The sequence below is a fragment of the Podarcis muralis genome, chromosome 8 (genome assembly GCF_964188315.1).
Source record: "Podarcis muralis chromosome 8, rPodMur119.hap1.1, whole genome shotgun sequence".
NCBI classification, from domain to species: domain Eukaryota; kingdom Metazoa; phylum Chordata; class Lepidosauria; order Squamata; family Lacertidae; genus Podarcis; species Podarcis muralis.
In genome coordinates, this window is record NC_135662.1 from 41,716,173 (window position 1) to 41,735,938 (window position 19,766).

At 38.9% G+C, this 19,766-nt stretch overlaps 1 protein-coding gene across 3 annotated transcripts in view; it reads left to right on the top strand.

Annotated features, from left to right (window-relative positions):
- CCDC178 (coiled-coil domain containing 178) overlaps positions 1 to 19,766 on the top strand; it is a 127,466-nt gene that overhangs the window by 70,014 nt on the left and 37,686 nt on the right. For all 3 annotated transcript variants that reach the window (XM_028737063.2, XM_028737067.2, XM_028737070.2), the window contains one exon: positions 16,385 to 16,534. In XM_028737063.2, coding sequence (XP_028592896.2) covers positions 16,385 to 16,534 — 150 coding nt within the window. The remainder of the gene's footprint in view (positions 1 to 16,384; positions 16,535 to 19,766) is intronic.

Consider the following 19,766-nt stretch of genomic DNA (forward strand, 5'->3'; position numbering starts at 1 on the left):
AACGCCATGATTTGCGGTACAGTGCTAGAGTTTACTTTTTGTGTTTTCAGAATCGAGGTCCTCTTTAGCCAGAATTTGCCCCTGGGTTCTAAAACATCATAATAGGGAGTTAATGTTTTATTCTCTATTAATTCCATTAAATCCCTTTAATATTAGAGCATGTGTTGCTTTATAGCATTAACTAGTGTCTTGCACTCAACAGTATTTTCACAGTTTATGACACTGCTTAGGGCATTAACAAACAGCTGTTTGAATTAAATGAGCAGTTAAGGACCCTGTTCATTAACTCAAAAGTTTCATGTATTTTTAATTCTTTAAATCTAATGGTATTAACATCCTCCAAGAAATCTATCTTTGATTATAATTTGCTGTGATCAGTATTGGATTGAGGGGCAGGAAATTATATGAGCTATTTTTGGGGTGGCTGCAGCCCACAAATCTTAACCCTTGTCACAATTTCATTTGTTTAGTGTATAGAACTTCAAAAGTTGTTTATAGCAGCTGTATTGAGAATTTTCCAATTTTGTTTACTGATGACTTAATTTAGCTAATGTAAGGAGGCAGTTGGAACAGAATTATTTGCATCTGAAATGGTGCAATCAAGGGCTTCTGACTGTCTCATTTACAAAAAAAAGAGAGAGAGAAGAAATTATATATGGACAGTGATAGAGTGCTTAATGCAGCTCTAAGTATAAAGTTTTGTCTTAGTCACTGGCTCTTCATATACTTTAAAAGATCATAGCTTCATAAATTTTTAGACTTTAGATAGTTACTGGGTTTTTAAACTGATTTTTTATGGTCCCCTTTCAATTATGCATACAAAGCCCCCAGTCTGATCAAATCTACTAGTGAGTTCCAGTATTCAGAAAACCATTTGAATAATTATTCCTTTGAGTTGGTTGAAGTGCCTATCAGTTTGAAGGCAAAACAGGACCACCTAGACATAAGATACTGTTTTCTTCTTGGGGGGTGCCTTAGTTATCTGTTATATGAAATAGCTGCATATAAAGTAAATTAAAAGAAAATGGAATTCGAAAGACAGCAACACCACCAAAACAATATGACAAGGACCAGTGAGCTTCAAGAATATACAGAATGTTCAGGCGTCAGCTGAGGGGAAGAAAAAGGGGAAATGGTGGGAGGGAGAAAGGCGGGGTTGACTTGCTCAAGCCCTTTACAGCATGTAAAAGTTATATTACACAGGAATTTGTTATAAACTGAGTCAGACCATTTGTCCACATAGCTCAATATTGTCTACAGCGGCTGGAAGCAGCTCTCCAGGATTTGAAACAGAGCTCCCTCCCAACCCTACCTTGAGATGCTAGTGCTAGGGAGTGATTAGAGTTGAGGGGATGGAAACTGAGGTCCAGCGCCAAGGGTCTTCTGGTGGTTCCCTCACTGTGAGAAGTGAAGTTACAGGGAACGAGGCAGAGGGCCTTCTTGGTCCTGGTGCCCACCCTGTAGAACGCCCTTCCATCAGATGTCAAAGAAATAAACAACTATCTGACGTCTAGAAGACATCTGAAGGCAGCCCTGTTTAGGGAAGTTTTTAATGACTGATGTTTTAATGTATTTTTAATCTTTTGTTGGAAGCCACCCAGAGTGGCTGAGGAAACCCAGCCAGATGGGTGTGTATAAATAATAAATTATTATTATAACTATGAAGTAAAAAACTCCCCTTTCTGCACTATATAGGGATGTTTCAGGAGTAAGAAAATAAAAAGGAACTACTCTCCTATTATGTTGCTATCAAATGTACAGATTTGACTGTCCCTCACATTATATTTGGTCAGGTGTCAGCTGAAGACCCACCTACTTCTGTAGGCCTCTGAAGCATTGTAATAATGGCCCTGTTTGTTTAACTGAATGCTGTACACTGTTCTTATTGGGTGGTATTCAGCTAAGAAGTAGTTGGAGTATAGTATTGAAATAAATGGACCTAACTTAGTCATGTTCTTTAATTTCAATGGATTTATTCAGTGTAATGTTTTTGATGAGGCTGCACACTCTGAAGTACCAACTTTCGCGATTCTATGCTCTGTGTAGAAACAGATGGTGGTGTATAGCAGCAACTTTTATCAATTTAGGTTGCTTCCCTTCCTGTGACCCTTTCTGGATATAGGAGATCTTGCCTCAGTAACCTTTGCCCTGGTTATGTGCAGGCTGAAGGATTAGGTTGCCTTTGAAGACAGTTTGAAAGCTTCATCAGTGCAGAATGCACCAGCCTAGATGACAGACCCTCCAAGTGTCACTATTTTCCAGGGGCATCCCTGATTTAGAGAAGCCGTCCCAGTTTTTGATTTGATCCTGGAGTGTCCTACTTTTCCTTATGATGTCCCTATTTTCATTGGAGGGTATGGCGTTATCTGACCCCCGAGCCATCTGAACTTACTTAAAAGACCACCTGTGGCCATGCAAAATTGGTTCAGAGATAAGCTTCAGAGGTCCTACTCATGTGCCCTATTGGAGTGTAGGTTAAATTGGTTGGCATGAGGGCCAGGGCCTCTTCAGTGGTGCTCCCAATAGGATGGAACTCTATCCTTTGGGAACTACAATGAGACCCATCCTTGCTCTCTTCAGTTGGGACTTAAACCTTGTTTATGACTGAGGGGGTAGTTTTGTGTTCACAGTGTCCTGCTTTTAGTCTATGGTGGATGGCTTATTGAGATGGATGTTTTGATTATATTGTTGCATGCCACCCCAATCTCCAAGTGGTGTGAGATTCCAGGAGCTCCAGACGCTTATGGAAAGTTCAGTTTCCTCAGAATGCTGGACAATGGAGACTGGTAGTTAGAAAGATAAAGGCAAGAGTTGAGAGTTGCGTTATGTGAGCTAGAAGCTGGCAGGCTGCAGGCTGGACAGCTGAGAGACAGAGCTATGCCTGATTTCTGTTAGAATTCAACTCTGTGGCTATGGAAGAAGCAAGACCCTTTGGGGGCATTAATGCTGTGAACCTCTCTATCGTAGGCTCAGGTTGTATATATTCGTGCTGGGTCCAGGAATCAGAAGGGGGCTCAGACATATAGCCTACCTCTCCAAACTCATAATAATATAGTTTACTGGTTTGCTGTACTGTTGTATATGCTTTTAGTTGATTCTATTAGACATTATATGCCTCTTTGGGAAAATATTTTCTTTTGAAAGCTAGCTAATGAATTTACTAAATAATAAAATGAAAGAATTTATGACCAGCTCCTTTGTGCCTATAGACAAACTGCCATAGGCTTCAAATCCTAAATGTATATACTCAGATATGTCCCTTTATACTCAGTAGGACTTGAATAACTAAGCATAGAATTGGTCTGATAGAGGATATTGTTCATTACCTTCTTTATTGTGAACTGTATTGTCAGGCTAGAGTTCAATTTCTAAAGTCAAATCATTCTAAATGAGAATGATATGGGAAAGGTAACTGTTTTATCATAAGATCATGACAAATTTATATGCAATGGAGTCTCATTTTATGCTGTCAAAGTGGGAAAATAGATCTAAATTAATTCAGAAGATCAATAGATCTAAATTCATCCAAAAGTGCAGTTTTATGTGATGATGACTGCTTAATATAGACAGAGAGAACATTTGGTTGGTTTCTACAAATCATTTGATATGATCTTTATTAATTCAAAATTCAGTCAGTCTGTAAAATTCAGCATCTGTAAAATGCTATATCGCCACACACATATTCATTATCAACAATTAACAACAACAAATTAACTGGCATAGATCCTGAGTTGCCTTTAAATGAGGGTTCTGGAGGGTCCTCCGACTCTCCTTAGCAGACTTTCAGAGGGCGTAGGGGCTGCAGGGAAAATTGTAATGGGCAGAAACCACCACCCACCTTCTACTAGGGTGAGCATCTTCATGGGCCCACCCATTAGGCAAGATGGAGCAACCGCCTCTAGTGGCAGGTTCCACAGGGGCAGCAGTTCCCAATGTAGATCTTCCTTTCCTCCTCGCTCCTGAAGTAGATCTTCCCTCACTCCTTCCCTGATGGAGAGGAAGCACAATTTTGGGGTCTGCCTAAGGTGCCAGAATGGCCCTGGGTGTCCCATGGGTGGAGTTCTATTCACAGGAATTTAGAATCTAGGCCACAGACTTCAATAATTTATATGCCATTCTTTCAATGTTCAGGGCAGCAAGCATAACATCATAAAATGTTTAAAACAGAAAAATAAAAGATTTAAAATTATTAATGTTGCTTTTAAACTTGTATTCTCAGAGAAAAACATTAGCAGAGGAATAGTAACAAGTAACTAGTAACCAAATTTTACTTTGACATATTTAAGTATTCAGATCTCATGTACGAGAACTTAATTCGTTCTGGAGGTCCATTCTTAACCTGAAACCATTCTTAACCTGAGGTACCACTTTAGCTAATGGGGCCTCCCGCTGCCGCCGTGCCACCGCTGCGCAATTTCTGTTCTCATCCTGAACCAAAGTTCTTAACCCAAGGTACTATTTCTGGGTTAGCAGAATCTGTAACCCGAAGTGTTTGTAACCCGAGGTACCACTGTATCTGAAAGAACTACTGCCATAAATTAGTCAGAAAAAAATGTTTTGACAATAACACATTTGACCATTGGGCCTTGGATCTTTTATTCTGAAATAAGAAGGAATTGAAAAACACTAAAGCAAAAGTAGAACAGTGAGACAGTCAAGACAAAAAAGCATCAGTGAAGGTACCAGTATGTTTGAGCAGAGAGCAATTTTCAAGAAGATCCTGTCATGCTACTGCACTGTTGCAAGTTACTGAGGAAAGCATGTCATTGTGTTCTAATTTATCATTTGCCTGGTTTGTATAGTTTGTATTATCATTTGTATCATATTTTATTTGTGTAATTTGTATTACAATATTAATAGTTTGCTACTTTACCACTTCTAACCAAGTAGATTATAGAAAACCTTTTCCATCCTGTGATAACAGAGGAGGCAAAACTGGACATTAAAGACCACTAGCTGCCATTATGTTCTTATTAGCCAGGCATTTCTTATCAATGAAATGCTGCAGAACTATTGTTCCAAGGCTGTTGCTGTAAAACCATAGTGCATTGTAGTTTGTTGGAGGTTAGTAGCACTTGTTAATTTGATCAAGGCTGAAGTTTACGGAGGATAAAGTAAACAATGCAAACTGCAGACACCATCAGTTTCCTATGGGCAGTGAAGTGTAGTTTGTTCCATTTACACTTCACAACAACATCTGATGGGCTTTGTCAGTGCTGCACAGAGTAATTAAACCTGAAATCAATAGCAGGCATTTGTCATGTTTACAGCCGCTCTTTCTGCTGGGTTAAACTCATCAGTTTAGTGCCGTTCTGTTTTACTGCAGAGACACGCTCCATTATTTCTTCAGGTACAGTTGAGATATTCAGTTACATGCCCAATAGTTTGAATACGACAGTAAGATTAAAAGGGGCAGGGAAATGGACAGTTTTTGTAATTTATTCACTGATTTCCTTAAACGGTGCTGGATTTCCATTTTCTTCCTCCTCTTCTTTTATGAAACCCCTTTATGCCCCAGGATAATGCATTCCCATTGTCCAATAGCTGGAATGAAGGCAGCACTAAAATTGTAGGAAAGTTGATGCAGAATATAACTGTGTCAGGGTAATTCATATGAACCAGAGAAAATAAGTCAGTGGTCTGGTTTTATTGCAACAAGGCAAAACCATGGTTGAGTTTTAACTTTAAAACACACAAGCATAGCATTGGAAGAGATTATAAGAATCTCCTAGTGCCATCATCTTGCAACGACCATGTTCCCTAGATAGAGATGGTTTATCTCTCATAGATGACAGTTTGTTCTAAAAACATACAGGAAACGTGATTCCAACCAAGCTTTTTTTTAGGAGAGGGGCAGGGACTATTTTAGTACTATTTCTAGTTCCTGATATGAATGACTCATGCTCTGTATTCTGTGACCCTTTCTTAGATTGCCTAAGGCTCACCATTAGTCAGAGGCAGGGCCAGAGATGAGGGACAGCAGGGCCTTTTCATGTATTCAGGTTTTTTCATGATAGTAGTCCACAAACTCCAGTCTTACCACAAAAATGGCAGTTTAAGCACCCAAATGCTGGGAATCTGGAACATTGCAGAGGCAAAACAGTTGGACGTATTGCAGAATCAGTTTATTGCCAGGATAACCTGTGGCCTACCTATGGGAGTAATGCTGATTTTATATTTCATTGTGAGTGCTGTCTTTTTTTTAAAAAAAAAAAAAAACTAAGTTACTCAGTAAATGAATGGGTGAAATTGTGTGCAGCAGGGCAGTCTTGTTCATCTGCCCCAAACACCTGGATAGCTAACTATTGTGGAGGAAAGATGGACTTGGTCCAGTGGCTCTTTTCACTGTTGAAATCCAAATTAGCCATTGCAATATTAAAGTGTAACTTCAAAATCTGTTTGCAGTACAGCACATAGATGTCATTACGTTATCCAGATTTTCCAGTACTTTCCCAACCTTAAAATCACACCATGGGGAAGAGAAATACTTATCTGAGCTAAATCCACCTTCTCTCCACAAGGCACTTACAGTCCTGCATTTTCAGACTATGAAGTCTAATTTTCTGGAAGGGAGATTTAAGAGAATCCCCAGAGATCAGCACTTCTGCATATGCAGTAGTTCCTGGGTAGAGGACACCATACACTACACTATATGTTAGAATGTAAACTGTATAAAAGACCTAAGCAAAAACTTTTAGAGAAATCTTTAGGAGTGGTTGCTACCCTCATTGACAAGGACAAGATTAAATATACGTTGTTTGGTGTCAACAGTTCTGTTAAGCTTAATAGGGCTAAATTCAAAGTGAAGGCTGCTCAAATTAGTCAAGGCCACATAGCCTCTCTCAGGATCTAAGATTCTGTTTTTTATGTATGCTTTATTTCTTGTATCAGTCAAGTTTTTTATTTTTATGGATAATTCTTATATATAATTTGTGTTCATATATTTCTGTTTGCCTACAACTTGCATTTGCTTGCCTTACTAATAACTGAAAGTTTGAGCACCCAAATGGGGCGTACACTCCTGAGTTTTACAAGCACACAGATAAGTGCTGAACAAGAAAATTGCAGGTGCCATGTGGCTCACTTACTGTACAGTTGCACGGGGCGTGACTTCTGGATGCCCCTTAAAATGACAACAGGGGAAGAGGCAGTAATCTCAAGTGTTATTGCAAAATCAGCTCGCTCTTTCACAAATCTCACAAAGTGAAAGAACATCTCAGTGCAATGTTTTAGCTGCTACTGATTTCTACTTTCATCTCATGGCTGGATAAAACCTTCTCCCTTAGCCCCAAATGAGGTGACCCCCTCCTAGTGATTGGGATGGAGACACATTGCTTTCTTAGCACTTTCCCCATAGCATCTGAACTCTAACAATGTATCATTGTATCAACAGTGAATGCACATGTCTACAAGTTGGCCTTATCACAGTAGGAAAGAACTCTTGAAAATTAGTTGAAAAGGAACTAGAAAAAAAGATAACTGTGGAGGAATGAATACTAGAAATAGATAGCAGAGGGGAAAGCAAAGAAGCTCTGGGAGTCCTTGGTGTGGACAAGGAAAAAATAAGTTCAAATCCTCACTCAGACATGGCATTTGCTATATGGTCTTGCAGAAGTCTCTATGTCTCAACCACAGCGGTCTCGACAGGAAGTTGGGAGGACAAAATGGGCACTTCACATGAGAGGCAGGACAGGATACAAGAGGATAGAGGCTCAAAAGTTTTTTAAACCAAACACTTTCTCTGCATTCACAATGTTGTGTTATCTATGAGTTGTCTTCCTTTAATGAATCCATTTTGGACTTTTTGATGTAATTATCTACAACTTCATATAATCTATTTGCCAAGAATGTGGCCAATTTTTAAAAAAGAATATTTAGTACATTTTAAGAAACATAAAAAGTGTTGCTAAAATATTGTAGTCTTTATTCAATGCTGAGATTGGTCTGCAATATCTGCAACTGTATTTGGTTTTAAAATTACTATTATCCTTGCATCTCTCTGTGTTTCAAGAAGCTTCTTACTTTGAATTTTCCCCTTTAAATAATAAAGGAATAATAATTCCTTTGAAACTGGGGCTATTCAATATGGGGCTTATAGAATTTAGTTGTTAGAATCATAGAATCTTTGAGCTGGAAGGGACCCAAGGGTCATCTAGTCCTTCCCCTTTGGGTCCAGGTGTTTTACCTGAGTTAATTGATTTGACTGCAATTATAATCTCTTACATTGATCTCTCCTTCATTACATTTATAAACAGTGACATTTCTGTTGCTAGGGTGGTGCTTTCCTCCATTACAACATTGGTTTCCTACCTTATAACTAAAAGTCAGTAATGTTATTCACTTTGTGTTTATATTTTTTAGTTCCTCCCCAACTACCTCATCTGATTGTAAGTTCTGTAAAAACAATTAAGCTGCATCTGCAGTTCTAATTATTACTTAGTGGGTAATAGCCAATGTTACTCATACTCAGACTAGGCCCATTGAAATCAATGGACTTTAGTTAGTCATGCCACCCTGGTGCATCCTATTTATTTCACAATCAATTAACTTATTCTCTAGTAAAGTCAATGTATTATTTTCTGCATCATTAATGACCGTAATTATCTTCCTCTTAAAAGTTTTAATTTCATTTTCAAATTTATGAAATTCCATTGAAAGTGATTTCCTCATATCTGCAGTGACTATTGGCTTGCCACAATCTGTATCTTCTTGTGCTTTCTTGTCATATTATTTTTGGAGAAGGTATTGCTGCTTTTACCTCTACTCATTCATTGGATTGTTCTTAAAGATATATTCTAATCAGTAAGCATTTCCAAAATAAAAATAATAGGAATAACACTAGAACCATAGGACTGAACCAACCCCAATGTTATCATAACACATGTTTCATCCTGTATCCAGTCAGATTTTAATTAATCTATTCACTTTTCATTGGTTGGCACATCCCAGCTCGAGAGACAATGGTGTGCGCCTCTGAGGGTAAAGTCAGAATTGCTGTGTGAGCAGCACCAAAGTGACTGGGCGGTGTGTGTAGTAAATAATTATCAGTTCATTGATTTATTAAAACATTTAGGTAGTCAATTCGATTCATGAATAAACTCATGTTATAATCCTCTGTATATTTTTGCCCTCAGATAAACTTACATAACCAGTTCATTGAGGAATAAAAATGATCACTATAAGATTTTGTCATCTTTAATTAGGAGATTAGAGACGCGGGTGGCACTGTGGGTTAAACCACAGAGCCTAGGACTTGCCGATCAGAAGGTCGGCGGTTCAAATCCCTCTGACGGGGTGAGCTCCTGTTGCTCGGTCCCTGCTCCTGCCAACCTAGCGGTTCAAAAGCACGTCAAAGTGCAAGTAGATAAATGACCTGGACAAACACCGGCTCCCTCGGCCAATAAAGCGAGATGAGCGCCGCAACCCCAAAGTCGGTCACGACTGGACCTAATAGTCAGGGGTCCCTTTACCTTTTAATTAGGAGATTGAACAAGCAGGTAATCATATGCTCAAAGGATTAACAGCAATAGGACTACTCATAAGTAACTCTAAATGGGTGGCTAACTCTCAAAGGCATACAGATATTGCTCAGATATTCAGTTCAATAAAATTCATTCAAGTCTATGAAAACATCCTATAATTCTTCAAAATAATGTAATTAGTTCCAAACCCACCCATTTTTCATCTGCAGGATCTAATCCAGGGGTGGGGAACAGGATCTGGTTAATGGGCCAGATCCTGAATTGTCCTACAGGCCACTTTCAACAGGTGAACAGGGCTTCCCACCTGTCATTCAAGTAACCCAACTTCAAAGAAAACTATTCTTTCTTTCTTTTTTTCATTTGCAAGCATATCTTCAAACTACCTGCAATGGCATTTTCCCTTTGCTTCCCAACTTGAACTCAGCATAAGATTCTTATTGAAAATGGGATTTGCCAACTGCAAGTTTTGTTTTCACCTGTGACCAGCTGCAGATGAGAGCTCCTGACTGAGAACTCCCAAGTACAATGGAACCCAGCTGGGCTTGCCATCAATGTTGATCACTTTTGACAGTGGTTAGCTGCACTTTGGAGCTCCCAATTGGGAGCTTGCATTTGACACCAGATTTAAAGGGTGTTGAATGGAAAATGTGCTCCTGCCAAGGAACAATCAGGAGCTGTCTCCTTACCTGCCCCACAAATGACATCATATGACATGACGTGTGGTGCAGGATGGTGTGGCTTGAAGAAATGGCTTCATGGGACAAATTAGGAACTCTGCTGGTTCTAATTTGGCCTTGAGCTGGAGGCTCCCCATTCCTGATTTAATCAGCTAAGGAGATTTGACTAACTGAGGTGATTACTGTACTGTGCAAGAAACTAGTTTGTCATATTGATAGAACATTCTCTTGTGCACAGATTAACCAAGCCAAACTAGAAGCACATGACCAAAATAATTAAAAGCAGATTAGTTACTTTTTATCATCCTCACAATGGACTGCAAGAAGATCAAACCTATCCATTCTTAAGGAAATCAGCCCTGAGTGCTCACTGGAAGGACAGATCGTGAAGCTGAGGCTCCAATACTTTGGCCACCTCATGAGAAGAGAAGACTCCCTGGAAAAGACCCTGATGTTGGGAAAGATTGAGGGCACAAGGAGAAGGGGACGACAGAGGACGAGATGGTTGGACAGTGTTCTCGAAGCTACCAGCATGAGTTTGACCAAACTGCGGGAGGCAGTGGAAGACAGGAGTGCCTGGCATGCTCTGGTCCATGGGGTCACGAAGAGTTGGACACGACTAAACGACTAAACAACAACAACAAAATGTAATGAGAGTTTATTTTCCACTTTGCATTGCACTCTTATGGGCGAAGGAGGGATTCTAATTCTTTTTTAGCAAATGTGAATATGAAACCACAAAGGCCGTGTACACTAGTTTCTACCAAAGAATCCCAAGAACTGCAGTTTGTAAGGGTGCTGGGAATTGTAGCTCTGTGAGCTACACTTCCCAGGATTCTTTGGGAGCAGTCAGATGATTTAAATGTATGGTGTGTTTGCCACCAAACTGTGATCTTGTGTGTGCCGTACAGAAAGCCTATCACAAACTGTATCACTGTGTCAAACTGTATGTAAAAGTTTTTTCTTCATCTTGAGATCTACCTAATATTGTTAGACTTATTTAAATAGAGAGTATATCAGCACTGTTTAATTTTGTTTCATAAGCAACTTTATGGACAAATTCTGTTCTAATCTTTCATGATGATAGTACATCAATGATTGCAATAATTTGTGGAACAAATGTTAAACCATTAATAAAGTTGTGCATACCATCTCAATTATGTGAACATAAATTAGCTGGATATGCAAAAGGCGCAAAGCAAAAACCTTAACAGGTGTTTCAGACATTGGTTTTTATATTTTAGCCTTCCATTTGAGAAAAGATAAAAACCAGAGAACAGATTACACCTTGAATATGTAGTAGTTAAGAGCTCTGAAGTGTAAATAGATACAAAGTTGTTCTAGTAGTGCTCTGTGTGGTGTGTGTGTGTGTGTGTGTGTGTGTGTGTGTGTATTTTAAATTCTTACCTGGAAGACCACTGGGTGTCAGCCACGTCCATTGCTACTGAGTGGTTTGCTCAAGCAAAATGGCTTGTCAGTGAAATAAAGGACATAATTTTGATGAGTCAGAAACTCTGTCAGCAAGGTTGCTTCCTGAGTTGTTCTTCAGAATTGAAAATGCTTACAAACATTAAGCGATTCAATGAGAGTAATGTTTTAGGTGTGTTCTAATTACTACAATGTTTTATACCACTTTTTAAAATGAAAACTACAAGGATAGCAATCCTTCGAACTCTAACAAGCCTTGGTATTCTGGAAGCTTATGTGGACAAATGATCCTACAAAGTGGGGTTTTTTTTGGGGGGGGGGGTTGTAGAAAAGGAAGTTAATTATTTGTCACAGTATTCATTAAAATTAGAAAACAGTTTTCTAGAAAATGTATTTTTGAATGTGTAGTGAATTGCTCTTCTAAGATTATAACATTTATTAATCACAGCAATAATTACAATCCTAAAGTCAAATAATTTTTATTCTGTAACTCTTTAGCTGGAGTTTGGAAAGCTGCTTCTCTCCCATAAGCAGTTTGTTCCAGAACCCCTATGGAATTTTTTTTTAAAGAAAAATTGTTCCACTACAGCTAACTGGCCTTATGCACACATAACGCAAAGCCACTAACCCAAACTGGTGCTGACTTCCATTTCTGCACCAGTTTAAAACGGGTCTATTTACTCAAGCATTTGCGAATAAAGTAGATACTATTCTGTTGGTTTAACATTCGCTGCTTTTAACTATTTCTTGCTGTTACTATAGATTGTTATAGGTGCTAAAGGTGTACCTCACTCTGAAATGATTGTGATGAATGGTGGGTTATACATATTTAAAATAAATAACCATAGTTAGTTAAATTAGGTTCTGCATAAGATGTCTGCTAGTGCATGCAGTTGAAGTACTCCCACTCTGCTCCTTCTTACACTAAGTGTAGAGGAAAAACACTGAGTGGTTATCTTAGTGTTACATCTGAAGCAACATTTATGGCTTATTTCTCCAAACAAACCACAAACAGAAACCCAAGAACAAATTTTGACTTCAGATAGTGGTTTTCAGAGAAGTCAACCACAGATGCTGGTCTGGACGAAATGCCAAGGTTGTTGTTCTGTGGTTTGCTTCCTTGCTTGAGGAAAGGAGAAGCAACTGTGGTAATGTCCAATAAAAGCTGACACACCCACGTAAAACTGCACAAGCGGTACCCTCCCTGCCTGCCATTCGCAGCTTTTTGGAGCCCTCATTATAAACTATCACAGAACCAACAGAGCTCCCATAAACCAACATTCTGTTCAGGTTTCTGTGATGGTGGAGTTACTAAGTAAATAGATCATTAATGGAGAGCAGCCGTCCCTGAAGAACAGTTTGCCCCCACTACCATTCTGCCCCATGCAATGTGCAGCTGCAGTGAATTTAGAGTACCATTCCAAATTTCCATAGGACAAGATTCCGTGGTCTTGCACATCACTTTCCTTTTGCATGGATGACTATTGCACCCTGGAGCAGTTCATGGTTTAAAAGTATATAACACACACATGTCCATATGTTCTACATGAGTGTGAAATGTACGTACAGCTCTTCCACATGTGCAAGAACCCTGACTTTCTCACAGTTCCTGATCACATGGAAGATTTCAAACTAATGCTGAACACACAGATAAAAGGGGGCATGGCCAGCAGGTGTACTGACAATCAATGGCAGTGACAGCTTGTACAGACTTGTTCCTTTCTGTGTTGTGTGAATGTGGAGTAGAGGACGTGATACTTTTGCTTCAAATATATGTCATTTCATGGTTGTTAGGTAGGTGTCTTAACAATTCTCCATCTATCCCAGTATCACCAACTCTGACTGACAACAGCTACCCAGCCTCCCAAGAACTCCATCCTTCTCACTACCTACTACCCAATTGTTTTAACTGCATGTGTCAGTGTCTGACCCTGGCACCTTCTCCATGCAAAATAGGTGCTCTACTACTGAGCTATGTTCCCTTCCCAATGCAGTGCATTTTCTCCCTTTTAGTATTTCATTACACAGAAAGCAGTATCATAGCACTTTAAGCAGTCATTACTTCACCCAAAGAATCCTGGGAACTGCAGTTTGTCAAAGGCGTCGAAAGTTGTTTGGAGACCCCTTTCCCCCTCACAGAGTGGTTTAACAATCAATCCCTCTCCCCAGGGAACTCTGTGATAGAGTTTTGTCATACAGCACCAGTGAAGACATAGCCATTATCCAAAAGCTGGTACTACCAACATTCTGCACAGCTCTCCAGACTACAGTGACCCTACTAACAGAGGAAAGGATGCAACAAACTGAGATTGGAATGCAGGGACCATGCAATATTTCCCAAGTAGAATTTGTTCCTTGAGAAAAGATACCTCCATTGCACTCAACAAATTAGCACAACTACACATTTGTTGCCAAATAAGCTGATAAGGAGCAAATTCTGTGGGCTTTTCTAGGTTATTTTCCCTTATATATTGCCATGAATTTAAGAGTGCAACCTTATGAATATTTTTTTGGCCCCACTACATTCACTGGAGCTTACTCCCTAGTGCAACCTAAGTTTCTTGGAAGGCTTTCCTGATGCACCTTTGAAAGCCTCTTTTTTCCGTGAATTTCTAAAACAGAGCTAAAGATAGTGGCAACTTTCAGATAAAGGTTTTCTAACTTTTGGGTAACTGTATGCTTCAGTCTTCATTTCTTTTGTTCTCAAAGCATTGTGAGAACCTCATTTCCCTAGCTCGTTTGCAATGAAAATGTTGACCTTTTACTCTTTATATATAAATACCATCTCCCCAACATTCTTAATAGTTAACTTATTTTCTAATACTGTGATTACTATATAAATGTTAATTGCTTGTGCTAGATGTCACCATTATAATGTAAACCATCAGGACTTCAGTGAAAGTGAGATTGCTATAAAAAAAGGTTGTGTCCTATATTATTCTTTCCTGCCAACCTAGCAGTTTGAAAGCACGTCAAAGTGCAAGTAGATAAATAGGTACCACTCCGGCGGGAAGGTAAACGGTGTTTCCGTGAGCTGCTCTGGTTCGCCAGAAGCAGCTTAGTCATGCTGGCCACATGACCCGGAAGCTGTATGCCAGCTCCCTTGGCCAATAAACTGAGATGAGTGCCTCAACCCCAGAGTCTGTCACGACTGGACCTAATGGTCAGGGGTACCTTTACCTTTACCTTATATTATTCTTGCAGAGAGAGAATCAACTTTCCCTGATATTTTTGCATTCTTTTTATTGCCATATTTAAGAGTCAAGTAGATGAGATCCATGATAAGACATCCAATCTTTTACATTTTTGTAAGAAGCATATATACAGTTGAGATTCAAATGGTAATTGCAGTACTGGATGCAGTGGTGGATTAACTCTTTTCCTCTAGGCCATTTCCCCCTCAAAGCTATTTGTCCCATTGCAATTTACATGTGTAAAATGGCAAGGAGAGAAAGACTAAACCCTTTTACCCTGGTGTCTGAGTCTCAGTATGAATTGCCACCCTCTGGCATGGCTTACCAAAGAAACAAAACAAAAAAGTAAAGAAATTGAGGGGGGGGTAACCTCTGTCTGGGCTGCACTACTATGGACTGTAATTTGCAGCTCATACAGATAAAACAAACTAAACAAAATGACAAGGAGAAAAAATTGTTACCTCACCTTCCTTCCTGACATGCTACTTTTCTGTGTGAATGTAAGTTCACCACCAAATATCTATCTTCCTCAAATATTACTCCTTCCAGAGAAGGGAGGTGAATCAAAGATAGAATTTTCTGTCTAAGCTTCTTAAGACTGCTGTACTGAAGAACTCACTTATCCATGTCAATTGTGTATTAGGAAAAAGAAAAAGAAGTTATTTAATTATATTAATTGTTTGCCTCCTTTTAGCCTCTCTACATGAAATCCAGGTCAGCATTTAGAGGGTCGTTTTCTGTTGGTAGGGATAGTAGAAGTGTAGTTTTGCAGAAAAAGCACACAGACAGTACAGACTCACAGAAATCTCAATCTAGTCTCCCAAATTCCTTTTCAGCCTATATTTAGTCATGTAAACAAACCTTAGTACATTCCCATTAGCTAAATTTGATTAATTTGGAAATCCCATGTACTGAGAGAACTAATACAAGAATATTGTTATATAATACTGAAATGCATATATTCTTATAAGAATATAAGGAGTGGCATGCCATCCTTTGGGAAAGCAGCTGACAAACTACAGTGTCATTTCTGAGGATGTACACATGCTTCTTTGTAGTCACCGCAGGTGGTGGCATTCTGCCACATGTATTTGGGGAAAGAGATACATTCCTGCAGCCCTTTTCTACATTGTTGCAGATGCAATTAATCCCTTTACTGCACTATATTGTATGCGTCTAGTGGCCCTGGGTAGGCATGTGCATTCCTGGGTGGGAATGTATCAGACACATCCATTAATATCAGTGAACACCAGATGCGTATCGTGATGCACATCTATAATGGCTGCACACACAAATCTCCCTTGCTGAATCAGGCCATTCATGTGCAGCTTAGCCAATTGCTTCACTGCATTTTTTTAATTCAGAAAAGGAACATATAAGAACTGTTTTCCTTTCACTCATTGTACAGTAATTTCTTTGCACATTATTATTATTATTACTATTATTATTATTATTAGTCCTTAGGCATACAAAGCATATGCAGTATTCTGTACAGTGCAACAGAATACAACTCTAGTAAAAATGAATCTTATTGAGAAGTTTTGGAATGAAATCATAGCTTTATAAATGGTTTGTAATGTTAATAAAAAATGTCTCCCTTTAGAAATCTCTGGAGTTTTCAGAGGATGAAAATCTGCGTTTAGCGCAAGAATATCAGATGCTTCAGTTATGCTATCTAAATGACAAAAATGAACTTGCAGACTTCTATGATCATAAAGTTAGAGCTGAATCAAGATTAAGAGACCAGCAGCAGGTATGATAATAATGGGTTCGGTTTCTTAATTGCTTATTTTCTATTTGCTAATTAGTACTGTTTAATAATGTTTTCAAATAAGTTGTTAAGTTCCTGGAACATCCTATGTGATGTCTTCCATGTCTTCCTTCTTTATATTTTCCATCCTGTACATTTTTACTTCTTTACTTTAACAAAAGTATTTTTCTATCGAGGATCTTCAAAAGCTTATCATTCATTCCGTTTGTTGTTTGCATGCCTTTTTGCGTAGATCATGCTCTGCTTTAATGTTTCTATACAAGTTGCCTTTTGTTTAATGCAAGGCAAATGACCTGCTCTAACAGAGAGCCATACAAAAAGCGAAAACTAGTAAGTGCAGAAAATTCTTCTACATTCATATCCCTTCCTGGATGAAGATTCATGCATGCAAATGCGTGGATTCCCTAGCCTGGTGCAGCAGCTAAGGCTTTGTGCATTTCTCAGATAATCAGCAATAGTGAGTCACTAGTGCTTTCTGCACCATAGGAAAAAGTGGGTTGGAAGCAGGGTTTCAGGTAGAAAGGTAGTAAGAGACAAAAAAGAGGGCAAAAGAAAGCTTAAACTACCTGCTCCCATTCATTGCTCCTCTACAGTGGTACCTCGGGTTACAGATGCCTCAGGTTACAGACTTCGCTAACCCAGAAATAGTACCTCGGGTTAAGAACTTTGCTTCAGGATGAGAACAGAAATCGTGCAGCAGCGGCGTAGCAGCAGCAGCAGCGGGAGACCCCATTAGCTAAAGTAGTACTTCAGGTTAAGCACAGTTTCAGGTTAAGAATGGACCTCCAGAACGAATTAAGTTCTTAACCTGAGGTACCACTGTACTACTGGGGGGGGGGGACACCCTTCCCCCACTGTTTCACAGCTGTTCAATGTTGGATGGCCATCTGTCATGGATGCTTTAGCTGAGATTCCTGCATTGGAGGGGGTTGGACTAGATGACCATTGGGTCCCTTCAAACTCTAAGATTCTATGATTCTGTGACCCAGCTTCATAGCCTCAGATATATTGTCAAACAATATGGTTCAGTCCACAGTCAGGTGAAGTATGGTAATCAGGACGAGTGCTGATTTGTGATGAAATGGTCCTCTGATTACTGTGCTATACACTGAAATCATACTCAGTTCAACACCACAAGAATTTCAAATACCGGGTGAGGAACCCATCAAGCACTGCTTTGCTGAGGATTCATAATATCCCACTCACCTAATAGCCTACATCTCATTACACTGAAATGTTTGTATAACTCTGTATTAAGTAGATCAACGAGGGAAGTTCTTTCTGGAAAAGAATGATCGCAACTTTCTCCTGTTAAAAAGTGAAATTATTATGCAAGGTAATTTGCTTGGAATTATTTCCCCCCCTGAAAATTCCCATTATAAACTTGACTTGTTGGCCATCATTGCAGCATTCCAAGAGGCCACATGATGGGCTACACATGCAGTGGAACTTCTGACTTTCATTTCGTAACAGCAACCCATACATTTATTAGAACTTGAGCTTGTGTGCTTGCGGTGTCTCAAAAGCCATCTGTGATGCTGCTTGAGATGCTGTTGGAAAATGAAAGGTCAGAAGCTTCACTGTACACATGCAGACACTTGCTTTTTGCAGGATGAGCCCTCTGGCTCAAGCACCATATAAAGACTTGCTTTGATTTGTTAGGACTGGTGTTCATAATGGGTCCAAGATGCCAGAGGGCTGTCACAGCCTTTAATAAGATCAAATTGCATGTGACTATCACCACTGCATAACTGTGAAAAATCAATGAAAATTGATCAGGAAAGAAACTAAAGATGTAACAGGCCAGAGGTATAAAACAATTTAAAAATCTAAAGTGGGAGGTTGTTTAAAATTATCCTTTCTGTGTGCAACTGTATAGGATAATTGGAAGAGGCTGGTGTATGTATCACAAGGTGCGTAGTCTTTAACTCTATATGAATGTGCTTTATCTTGACTGGTTTTGGAAAAAATATGAAGAACTGCACTACTAAAAATCTTAAGGAAATTTGTACTGTCTTTGTGTGCACTCTTCTTATGCACCAGAAGGTACATCAACCAGGAAAGCATGGCTATTTAAGGATCCAAATTGGATAATTACAAAGGTAGCTGAAAAATTCTTTTGATAATGTAATTATACACACAAAATCAGCACATAAATAATATTTGTACTAATTACAGTAGAACAAGAAATGAAACTGGTTATATACTGCTCCTATTAAAAGGTGTATTTTTCTTCAGATTTTTGCTAATAAGTGACTTACAACTGCAACAGAAAATCAATTTTGTGGGAGTATCACTGTAATGATTTTTGTAGTTGCTTACTGCACATATACATCACAGTGACATGAATGTTCAGGGAGAAAATCACTCTATGTTCACCCTTTCCCAGATGCACAGAGTTGTCTTCCTTAAAAAATACATGATCAAAATTAGGTTTCAATTTCATTTTGTATGACTCAAGATTTGAATGCTGACATACTCATTTTAGATGGATGGGAGCTCATCTCTACTGTGAAACTCTTTTGTGACTTTATTAGCATTGTTGAAGCTACATCAGGAATGCTTCTCTTTGTCACCTCTCCCTCCATTTTATTGTGTATGATTCAGCTTTCTATTGTGCATGGTCCACGCCTCCTACCATCATATACCAGTACAGAGAAAGAGGATCAGGTATAGTGTATAAAGCAGCCATTGTAGAAAAACAAGTAGATGAAAGGATATGAGCTAGGGGGTGCAGTTGGAGGAGGGAAGACAAAGATCAGGCTATGAACAAAGAGAAAGGCAGCTGGAATGGTGAGACAAGAAATAGTGAAGAAAATATTCCAATTCTAGTCTTGGTTGTAATGATTACAGGGATACTAATATTGTATGGCACACATTTCATATGAATTTTCTTTTGCTCAAAGACTTCTCTTCAGCCTTTTCAGAGTGGTGGCCATAGTATTGCAGCAGAACATATGTAGGGTCAATTTATGCTGAATAGTTATTAGAAACCATGATAACAAAAGTCATTACACTGCAGTTCAGTTTTGATAGTAAAATTTCTGCAACATTATCACAAATCTTCATGCATTAGTGCAATGATCCTTACTGTAGTTTCATATTAGAATCAAAAGACTGCACTGGCATGCTTGATACAAAAAGTATTGCAGATCGAGAGAACATCTCAAGCTTTTGCATATAACAAAATTTAGTTTCACTTAAAAATCCTTAT